The 11,218-nt window shown below is 47.5% G+C and overlaps 3 protein-coding genes across 3 annotated transcripts; 2 read left to right on the forward strand and 1 right to left on the reverse strand.

The window, feature by feature from the left end:
• Nucleotides 1-1,531: 1,531 nt before the first annotated feature.
• Nucleotides 1,532-1,777, forward strand: MYCTH_2066299 (uncharacterized protein; the record flags this gene model as incomplete). The annotated part of the gene is made up of 2 exons (XM_003665498.1): nucleotides 1,532-1,668; nucleotides 1,705-1,777. Coding segments are annotated over 2 exons (210 nt in total), but the record flags the coding sequence as incomplete, so codon positions are not given.
• Nucleotides 1,778-4,570: 2,793 nt separating this feature from the next.
• On the forward strand, nucleotides 4,571-5,348 carry MYCTH_2309423 (uncharacterized protein). The gene is made up of 2 exons (XM_003665499.1): nucleotides 4,571-4,635; nucleotides 4,715-5,348. Exon 2 carries the CDS (start codon nucleotides 4,979-4,981, stop codon nucleotides 5,330-5,332), a length of 354 nt encoding a protein of 117 aa, XP_003665547.1. The 5' UTR covers nucleotides 4,571-4,635; nucleotides 4,715-4,978; the 3' UTR covers nucleotides 5,333-5,348.
• Nucleotides 5,349-8,956: 3,608 nt separating this feature from the next.
• On the reverse strand, nucleotides 8,957-11,218 carry MYCTH_95606 (uncharacterized protein; the record flags this gene model as incomplete). Its single annotated transcript, XM_003665500.1, has 2 exons — nucleotides 8,957-10,165; nucleotides 11,036-11,218. 2 exons carry the CDS (start codon nucleotides 11,216-11,218, stop codon nucleotides 8,957-8,959), a joined length of 1,392 nt encoding a protein of 463 aa, XP_003665548.1.

Below are 11,218 nucleotides of genomic sequence, written 5' to 3' on the forward strand. Positions count from 1 at the left end.
GACTTTAAGAAGGTTAGACCCTTCGTTATCAAGGAACGAATCTCGACATCTAACTATCGACTATCGTTACCGTCATCTATACGACTACAGACGGATGTTTTTCATATTTCACTTCTCGAACTAGTACCAAAGAACGCCAAGGTTGCTACGCACATCGAAGCAGAGGACGAAGAGGAAGAATAGGATATCGAAGAAATTCTAGATTCACGTATTATTAACAGGGAACTATAGTACCTGGTTAAATGGCTTGATTTTGGACTAGAAGACAACTTATAGGAACTAGTCAAGAATTTGAACTGTCCTAAGAAACTAGAACAGTTCCATCGGTAGAACCTGGATCGGCTAAAGGCAAACCTGGGACAGAACCGAAAACAGCGCCCTAGTTAACAACATCGACGCCACCGTTATGTTGCATGACGGCCCCCGATTCCTACTGTTCTACCACCTCCAATTTGTCTAGATTCGACAAACCCCGTATAACCATGTCTGCCCCCTTCTCTACCAGGAACTCTCGTTGTTTACGAACCCGAGTTAGACAGGCCAATGCCTTAGAAGCTTTGCGTTGATATTCCTATAGCAAGGCTTTAGCCTCTTTCTCTTTAGCCTTTAAACGACGTTGCTCGCGTATGATACGATCTACTGCGTTGCGATCAGAGACGTGCCCTCGCAAGAAAACAGGAACTTATAAAAAGAAACTAGAACGCTGGAACCATCGTAAGCACGACCCCAACACACGCAAGCCTCGTAGCGACGAGATTTTTTAATCATCTTACACACTCGGTTATGCTCTGCGCAATGGGAACACGCCATCACTACGAACCCGTGATCGGAAATAAACTAAGCCAAACGCTCACAACGAATAGACGCTAGGGATCTACGCGCGTTAGACGGCATGATTGATAGCACGAAGGGCAACGAGGACTAGGAAGAAAAACACGTACAAGTAACGCGAGGGATGTTGGCACTATTTGAGACGGCCTAAAAAGAGGGCTTTCGGGTCGAAAGCCTCGGAGGGAGGGCATCGTGTCACAGAAATATGCATGCAGATGCCGCCTAGGCCACCGGCACAGACGGGCTAATCAAGCCGAAGGAACGGAAGGACCAATTACAACATAGGAAGTACAGTGATTACTACGCTCACCAGTGATCAGGGTGATCACCACCATGCGATCACTTACGATCACCGTAATCAGGAGTGATCACTAGGATTATATAAACATGTAGATAGTCACTCGTTATGGTGGACTCTGGGAGTTCACCAGTGGTAACAATCACAATCACAGTACTCATACCGAGCATTGTTGATTACTGTAAGAGACAACTCTAAGTGTTGTTGTGAACCCTTTGGCTTCACCGAATCCCTCAGACGACCTGCCTGCTTGTCCCGCTCAACCCACCTCCGTCTGGACCCTTTCAGAAGCAGTCTGAGTTGGGTTCGTCACACTTTATGACGGTATACCTTGATAATATCTTAGTTTATACTTTAGGTAGTAGGAAAGATTATATAAGGTAAGTAAGGGATATACTCTAAAGGTTATGGAAAGTAATACTTATACTAGACCTTAAGAGTTACGCGTTTACTATAAAAAAAGTTAAGTACCTTAGCTATATTATAGAGGTAGGGGCCCAGGTCTATCTAGACCTTGAAAAGCTAGTTACTATCTGTGAGTAAGAGGTACTATAGAAGGTTTAGGGAGTATAAAGCTTCCTAGGGTTTGCTAACTTCTACCGAGACTTTATCCCTAACTTTTCTAGGCTGATAGAACTCTTGATATAGTTAACCTGTAAGAATACCCTATTCCGGTAAGGGACTAAGGAATAGAAGGCCTTTGATGCCCTTAAGATAGCCTTTATATCGGAACCTATCTCTATATAATAGGACCCTAAATAGGAGACGGTATTTAAGGTAGATTACTTTAGGATGGCGCTAGGAAGGTACCTATCCTAGCAAGGAGAAGATAAGGTCCTATACCCTATAGCCTATTACTCTATAAAATTAACCCTAGCTAAATAGAACTATATGATTTATAATAAGGAGTTACTTATAATTATCTTATACCTAAAGGCCTAATCGGCTAAGCTTTATAATATTATAGCTCCCTTTTAGATCTTAACTAACTACAAAAACCTTAAATACTTTTCCTAGCCTCGTTTAATTAGTAAGTGGCAAGCTCGATAGGCCAAGATACTCTCTCTCTTTAACTTTAAGCTCCGTTACTAACCCGGGTTATAAGCGTCCCGCCCTAACGCTTTATCTTATCGTAAACAAGACTTTCCTAAAGACGTATAGCGTATAGTATAACTCCTCCCTACTATCTGGATAGATATAATAGATTCCTTGACATTATCTAAAGCATCCTACCTCCTAAAGGGGAGCACTATTTTTACGGACGAATAGCTAGTAGCCTTATAGGATAAGGAAGTTATCAAGGACGAACATTATATATATTAACTCTAGGCCGTATAGGACAGGGCCCGAAAATTTCCAAAGGAAGCGAATATAGTGTAGATCTAGATTATAGACTGCTCCCTTAATATGTAGGGTACTCTCTAGTTCTGGGGTAGACTTTGGCTCCCTATATAAGAACCACTTATTATTGCTATCCTTTAATATATCTATAACTCCCCTATATTGGGTTACCTAGGGAGGAACAGGCTATTTAAAATGCTCTAACGGGACTATTATTAGGATTTTATATCTCTAGACGTAAGGAGGTTTATAAGGAACTATTATATATATTAAAGGGCTAAGGTTTTATATTAACTATAATAAGGACTCCTCTAGCCCTTACCTATTGCTGACCACTTCTAGAAATAGATTTCTATCGATTTTATAGTTAATCTCTCTATACAAGATAAGAATTTACCCTAGTACCTTATAGTGATTACCGACCGGCTATTAAAGTACGTCTAGCTCGAAGCTATATCCTTAATAGGAGCTAAGGTATACGTACTCTGGTTCCGGGATATATAGTAGTGGTTTTATAGATTTTCAATATAAATTATTACTAATTATAGTTTAGACTAGCTTAGCTAGTTTTAGACTACTCTTTATAAGACTATTAGGATTAAGTAACTACCATTAATAGCCTATTATCTATAGATAGATAGAGGTATAAAATATATAAATTAGGAGGTATAGACTATCTTATAGACTATAATTTCCTTTGCCTAGTATAATTAGCCTAAATATCTACCTATATACTAGCTTACGATTAATAACTATGACTTAATAGTAACTAGGATAAGTATAAGCTACCTTCTCTATAGTTATAATATAGGCCTAATATAGTTTACTAACCTATTAGACACTCCTACCTCGACCCTATAAGGAAAAGCTACTAACTTCCTATATTACTTAAGAGAAGGTATAGAATAGACCTAGGCTGCTATTATATATATATAGTAGCGCTAGCAAGAAAACGCTAATTATTCTTGATACCTAGCTAAGAGATTTAAGGTAAGGGATAAAGTATAGCTATCTTTATATAATATTAAGACTAACTACCCTAGTTATAAACTTAACTAGGTTGATACTAAGTATGAAGTAATTATAGTACTAATACTATTAATAGTAATTCTAAATATTCCCTATAGCCTTTACCTTACCTTCTATATTAACCTTATTAAACGTACTATTTCTAATCTACTACCCTTATAATATATATTAGATTCCTAACTAGACCTAGTATTAAAACTTTCCTAGGAAAGACTACTATAAAAAAAATATAAAGTAAAAACGATCCTTATAGCTAGGAATATAAGGGAGAGAGGAAACTAACACGATATACTTATAAAATAGAAAGGATATAATACCCTAACTTAGGAGCTACTAGAAAATCTAGAAAATACTAAGGCGCTTAACGCGTTTAAGCAGGAGTAAGAAGATATATATTATAATAATAGACCGGTTATAAATAGAAGGTAGGGAAAGGTATAAAAGTAAACGATTTAAAATTTTTCGTATATATAGGCAAACCTAAGGCAAATAGGCAACAGACGTATATAGACACGTTACAAATGTACCGACCTACTAATTACAAAATAAAAATATAATAATGTCACGGATAAGCACATAGACGGCCCAGCAGGCTGCAGCCAGGACGCGGGACATTCCGACAGCCAATCACTTGACAGACCAATTAGATGTGACGAACCCAACTCAGACTGCTTCTGAAAGGGTCCAGACGGAGGTGGGTGAAGCGGGACAAGCAGGCAGGTCGTCTGAGGGATTCGGTGAAGCCAAAGGGTTCACAACAACACTTAGAGTTGTCTCTCACAGTAATCAGCAATGCTTGGTATGAGTACTGTGATTGTGATTGTTACCACTGGTGAACTCCCAGAGTTCGCCAGAACGAGTGACTATATACAATTTCCTTGTCCTTTCCCCCTTGAGTCTTGATCGTGCGATCGCTGCTGCGATCCTGCGATCGTTACCCAAGTGCTCGTCTTGATCGAAGTGCGATCACTGCGATCACTTCCTGATTGGTCCTTAGGTCTTGTGGTTCCTGATTGGTTCTGTGCGCCTTGCCGGGTCGCCTTATGCAGCCAAATCGTGACACGATGCCCCTCCTTCAGGTCTTTCGTCCTCGAAAGACTCCGGTCCGTTTCAAATAGCGCCATCATCCCCTGTCTGTACGTAATTGCGTTTCTCAGTTTCTTCCTTCCTTTACCTTCCCACGATGTTGTCGAGATGGCTGATCGTGTGAGAAAGAAGTCGAAATCTAAACCTGCTGCGTCGACTCTTCGTGCCAACCATCTCCTGGCCGCGATTCTCTCCTCGGATAATCTTTTAACGATGCGTCCTTGTACGCCGTGCGAGTCCAAAGGCCTTAGTTCGTGCGAGGTTTCGAAAAGCGATTCTTCTCGATGCGCAGAGTGCGTTCGCAACAAGCGTTCGAATTGTGACGTTCTTGGCGTTTCTCCTGCTCAGCTTCGGTCTATTGCGGCTCAGCATCAAAAACTTGAGGATGAGCTTATGGCTGCTGAGGAGCGGGTCCTTCGTCTCCGGAAACAGAAGCGAATGTGGTTTGAGAAGATGATGAGGGCTATCGCTCGGGGTATCGACAGTGTGGAGGAGTTGGAGCGAGTGGAACGTGAGGAGGCTGCGGCGGCGGTGGCAGCGGAAGCTTCTGGGGTTACTGCGTCTTCTTCGACCCCATCTCGCCTGTCCGCCGATTTCGGACAGCTTTGGGATGCCGTGTATCCTGAAGTTCCTTTGGATCCGTCCTTGCTGGCCGATTTCGGGTTGGTTTCGGGTTCGTCGCTTTCGGTCGGTCAGGGTTCCTCTGGTGGAACTGCTGAAGTTTCTCGGGGCAACTCAGGTTCTTAACTGGTTCCCATGAGTTGTCTTCTGGCCCAAAATCAAGCCATTTGACCAGGTACTGCAGTTCTCCGTTGATGATGCGTGAATCCAGAATTTCTTCGACGTCCCATTCTTCCTCTTCGTCCTCTGCTTCGATGTGCGTGGCAACCTTGGCGTTCTTTGGTGCTGGTTCGAGAAGTGAAATATGAAAAACATCCGTCCGTAGTCGCATAGATGACGGTAACGATAGTCGGTAGTTGGATGTCGAAATTCGTTCTTTGATAACGAAGGGTCCGACCTTCTTGAAGTCCAGCTTCGTGCTTGGTCGTTTGGTTCGTAAGTTTCGTGCGATCAGGTAGACTTTATCTCCCCTCTCTAGGCGAGGTCCCTCGAGCCTGTGTTTGTCGTAGTAGTTCTTCATTCTGGTCTTGACAAACTCGAGTTCCTTCTTGAGCTTCTCGTGCAGTGCGTGCATCTGTTCTGCTTTGACTGCTGCTCTTGGCACTGTGACCTCTGGTCCTTGCCTAAGGTCTGCTTCATATCCGTAGTTCGCGAAGAACGGTGTGACTTTGGTCGTTTCTGTCGGCGTCGTGTTGTAGGCGAGTTGTGCTGTTGGTAACAGCATGACCCAGTCGTTTTGCTGGTAGTTGACGTAAGAGCGGAGGTACTGCTCAACAACTTGGTTTAGTCGCTCCGTTTGTCCGTCAGTCTGTGGGTGATATGCCGTTGACAGCTTGCTGTTAACGCCCAATCGTTGCATTAACGCTTGCCAGAACTTCGATGCGAACTTGGTGTCTCTGTCGGTGATCCATTCTTGCGGCCAAGCATGCACTGATGCAACTTGCCGATAGATCACGTCTGCCAACTGTTCCGCTGTCCAGGACTCCTTGTAGGGAAAGAAGTATGCCCACTTAGTCAGGTGATCTACTACAGTAAGAATACTGTCGTAGGTCACTCCTGTGGCTGTGTCCTTGGATTCTGGCAGCTTCGTGATGAAGTCCATCGTAACTGAACTCCATGGTTTGTCAGCTGTTGGCAGTGGCTGAAGTAGTCCATACGGCTTGTGTCGTGCCGTTTTGCTTCGATTGCAGATGTCGCAGTTCCGTACGACTTCCTTAACTCGCGTCGTCAACTGTGGAAAGTCGTAGTGTTTCTTGACTTGTGCGACAGTCTTCGTAACTCCTTTGTGTCCTCCGAGTTTCGACTCGTGGAGTTCTCGAATCATCCGCAGCTGTTGACCTTTGTCGTGGATGTACGCTTTGCCTCGGTACCAGAGTTTCCCATCTTTCTCTTCTACTCCGTCAGGTACCACTGGTCCGGGTGCTGCTTGATACTGTGCCTCGTTGATCCTTTCTTCTCGAAAGATTGCGCAGCATTCTAGGAACGAGTCAAGTGGATCGTCTTCCACGGGTGTCTGCGTTTCGTGATGCAGCGTTCCGTCTGTCCGTTCCTTGAACAACGGTGGTGTCGTTCCCGTTCGTCCTTCCGTGTGATCCGTTCGTCGACTTAAGATGTCCGCTCGTGCGTTCTCTTTGCCCTTCTTGTAGCGGATCTCAAAGTTGAATTCCGCGAGGAATTCTGCCCATCGTATTTGTCGTCCGTTGAGTTCCTTCGTCGTCGTGAAGTATCGCAAATTCTTGTGATCCGTATATACTTGTACCGGTTCAATCGTGCCGCTGAGGTATGGTCGCCATTCCTTGAAAGCTTCGACAATCGCAAGTAGTTCCTTGTCGTGGATCGGATAATTGAGACGTGGTCCATCGAGCTTCTTTGAAAAGAAGGCTACAGGATGTAGCTTCCCTTGTTCGTCTCGTTGTCCCAATTGTCCTCCGATGGCGTAGTCTGAAGCGTCCGTTTCTACCTCGAATGGCTTCTTGGGGTCTGGCAGTACCAGTACTGGATCCTCGGTGATGGCGTCGCGAATCTGCGTAAATGCCTGCTCGTGTTGCTCTTCCCATTGGAATTCAGCGTTCTTCTTGGTAAGTTCGTGCAAAGGTCGTGCGATCGCTCCAAAGTTCCTGAGGAACATCCGGTAGAAGTTTGCAAATCCGATGAAGCTTCGTACTTCCGTGACTGACGTCGGTCGTGGCCAATTCTTGATAGCTTCAACCTTTGAAGGTTCCATCCGGATTTGTCCTGGGGATATCTCGTATCCCAGAAACACCGTTTTCCTGACGTGGAATTCGCTCTTTCCCTTGTTGACTGATAGCTTGTACGCGTGCAGCGCGTCCAGCACTGCTTTTACGTGCTTCCGGTGTTCGTCCATCGTCTTGGAGAAGATGAGTATATCGTCGAGATAACATACCGCAAATTTGTCGAGAAAGGGTCGGATAGCTTGATCAATCAGGGCTTGGAACGTTGCCGGCGCGTTCGTAAGTCCAAATGGCATGACGAGGTACTCGTAGTGGCCATAAGGTGTCCTAAAGGCCGTTTTCCACTCGTCGCCTTCTTTGATCCGTATGTGGTTGTAGGCCGATGGCAAGTCAAGACGCGTGAAATATTGGGCTCCTGCCAACTGATCTCGGAGCCGTGAGATCAGCGGTAACGGGTATCGATTTTTCACGGTCTGTTCGTTGAGTTGCCGATAGTCGACGCATAACCGTAGCTTTCCGTCTTTCTTGGGCACAAACAGGATTGGGTAGCCTGCTGGCGATGTCGACGGGCGGATATGTCCTCTTCGAAGGTTCTCCTCCAAATATCGCTTAAGTTCTTCGTTCTGTGTCTGGCTCGTGTGGTAAATCTTGAAGAACTTCAGTCGTGCTCCTTCCTTGAGCTTGATCTCGTGATCCCATGGGCCGTGTTCTGGTAGTCCTTCCAGATGTTTCGGTTCGAATGCTGGGTGCCCTTCGTATTCCTTCGGTACTTCCCCAGTCTTGTCTCGTCCCTCGGTTTTCTGATAGTATGCGAACTTGGTTCCGTCCATGGCGATACTGGCGATTTCTCCTGTCTCAACCCACTGCTCCAATTGCAGTGCTCCGCATTCGTCAACGGAGAGAACAGCTATCGGCGATTCAGCTCGTTCCTCCTGTCGCGATATCGATGTCGTTGTGCCGCCTCTTCCAGAGTCCGTAGTGGTCTGCCTGCCACTGTCCGTCTCTTGCGGTGGATCCGTAGGACATGCCTTTCTCTGAGCATCGTCCGCTCGCGATCCTTGCGCGCTCCCCATCTCGCTGGTCGAATACGACTCCATTCGGGGTCGCAGGTGGCCACCATTCTTCCAGCTGATGTCCGGGTCGTAATCTTCATGCCATGGTAACCCCAATATCATGTCTTTGTCGTTGCCCATGTCCACGATGCTGAATACGACTGCTGTGGTCTTCCCTGCCACAGTGATGTCGATCGGTTCGGTCTCCCTGCGTACCCATTGCGTCGGAAATGGCCCTTTGACTATGCCATACTTCCGCTTCATTCTCCAGGGTATCCGCAGCTGATTCACAAGTGTCGGCGAAATCAGATTCATCTCTGCTCCACTGTCCACTAGTGCGAGCATTTCGTGCTGTTTCCACTGTGCTGTTATCCACAGCCGCTTGTCTTGCCGCCGTCGTCCAAAGATTGCGGCGATTTCCCATGTTTCTGCCGGGAGGTCTCGGTATAGTGGTCTCTTGCGCCAGTTCCTCCTGTACTGCGCTACCACTCGCCGCTGCGCGGGCGTTAATGGTTTCCGGGCCCCTCGAAGGGCCCTGACCCGTTTCCCAGGTCAGTGCTGACCTCTTCGGTTGTTCGGCTGATAGCGGCTTCGTCGATCGTGCTCATTTCCGTGAGCCATTGAGTGCTTGCGGCTTCCCACCATTGGGTCCGTTCTGCTTTCCGTCGTGCGTGCCATAGCTTCATCTGAAGCTCCCGAATTCGCAATTTCTTTTCGTCCGCGTGATAGAGGCAATCGTTGCTCCAGCACGAGTCCCATGTGTCTCGTCCCGTTCCGCAGTGCCTAGGCCAGGCTCGTCTTGGAACTATCGTGATGCTTTCTAGATCGCGGGCTTCGATCTTCCAAAGCAATTCGGCCGCTCTGTTTCCTGCATCGTAGACCCATTCCACAGGGCACAAGCCTCCGTCCCCGTTCTCCTGTCGGGTCGGCCAGTGGTTGTTTTCGAATTTGTCGCGGAAGTGGTATCGGCATTCGTGTGCCACACACTGGAACCAGGGCACTTGCGCATGTGCCTCGTGTCGAGGGTGCAGTCGCGTGGCGTCGCCTGGAAGGTATTGGAACTCTTTCCCGAATCCTTCCCACTGTACGTGGGCCGTGGGTACTCCAATGCTGAGGTAGGAGTGTTTCTCCCAATAGCTTTCCCACGTACGCTCATCTTTTCCGCGGTTCGCGCGCATGAACTGGTATTCGGGGTTCCGTACGTCGTGGCTGAGTTGCTGATCGTCAAAGTGCTCGGCGTAGCTATCGGGCCCATCATATGTCACAGGTTGTTCTCCTTTGATGGTTTCCACGACACGTCGGAGTTCCCTCATTTCGTCCCTCATTCCATCACTCTGCTGGGCGAGTCGAATCAAGCGCCCGTCCCGTTCGCGCAATTCCGTGTTGAGCCGAAAAACTTCGTTGCGGTACCATTCGATTCGTTCCTGGAGGAATAGAACATTGGGTCCGGGTCTTTCGATTCCTTGGGTGTCGGTTGTCCACGATCCATCCCGCCTCTGCGTGACTGTGAAACCCCACTGCCTCAAGGCTGGGAGAATCGAAACTGGCGGTGCATATTCTCCTGCCATGTCCCATTCGGCAAGACCTGTCTCTGGGTCCACAGTGACCAGTTCGGAGTACGGTGCTTGTTCGTCTTCACCGTTGCCGTCGTGTCCGAGACTGTCCGTGTCACTGTCCTTGTCTTCGTAGCTCGTGGCTGCTACTTCGATGACGTCCTTGGTGGTTTCGTCGATGGCCGCAATTTCCTTTCCAGGGACTGGCTTCCATTCTTTCTTCGGGCTCCGGCATTCTCGCTTGTAATGCCCTTTCTTTCCGCAGTTGTAGCAGGTAACATTGGACTTGTCTTTGGTCGCCTTCTTCTGGTCCTGCTTCTGCGCTGCGTCCACATCCATGGCTCCGGGGTGCGTCCCGTACGAGGTACTGACGTACGCTCGCTTTTTCTTGTCGTTGGCCTTAACCGTGGTTCCGTTCATTCGACCTCGTTTCTGCTGCTCTCGTGCGTAGAGTCGATCATCGATTCTGATGGCCTGCGCGATGTATTCATCCAGAGTCTCAGGCCGATCGTACTTGTACAGCTCGTCCTTGACCTTTTCCTTCAAGCCGTTATAGAACAATTGCATCAACGCCTCGTCGTTAAGCTGAGACTTGAGCATGTCCTGTCTGAACTGTGCGGCGTAGGAGGCTGCTGACTTGGTCTGTCGGAGATTGGCGAGTCTTTCTTGCGCATGGATTTTCTCGTCTTTGTCGCCAAAGACCTTCCGAAGCTCTTCTTCGAAACGGTCGTAGGATCGAAAGACTGCCTGCGTGAACGCGTCTCGGTCGTCTTCGTCTTCCTCGGTGAGATAGTCGTTCCACGTAGGCTCGAACCATCTGAGTGCCTTGCCCTCTAGTCTCGTGGCTGCGTAGAGGACTTTGGCTTTGTCGTCCGGAAACTTGTCGTCATTGAGCCGGAAGTAGGATCGGAGGTTTGTCAAGAATCCTGCGAGATCCTCCTTGGTTCCTCCGTATTTGCCAGGTGGTTCGATCTTGATGCGCTTCGCTTTGGCGCCCTCGAGTGCCTCGATTTTGGCGTAGGCCTCGTTGACCAACTTCTGCGAGTACTTTTCGCGGTTCTCGAGTTCCTTGATTCGAGCTTGAGCAGCCTTGTCTCTCTGGTCCAACTCCTGGATCCGCTGCTGGAGTTGACCAAGCTGGGCGAGCAGTTGTTCGGCCGTGACGTTGGTATCCATGTCGGTGTCGAGGTCGAGGTCTCCTCCGTTCTGAACCAT

This window comes from Thermothelomyces thermophilus, chromosome 5, assembly GCF_000226095.1.
Source record: "Thermothelomyces thermophilus ATCC 42464 chromosome 5, complete sequence".
Lineage (NCBI taxonomy): Eukaryota > Fungi > Ascomycota > Sordariomycetes > Sordariales > Chaetomiaceae > Thermothelomyces > Thermothelomyces thermophilus.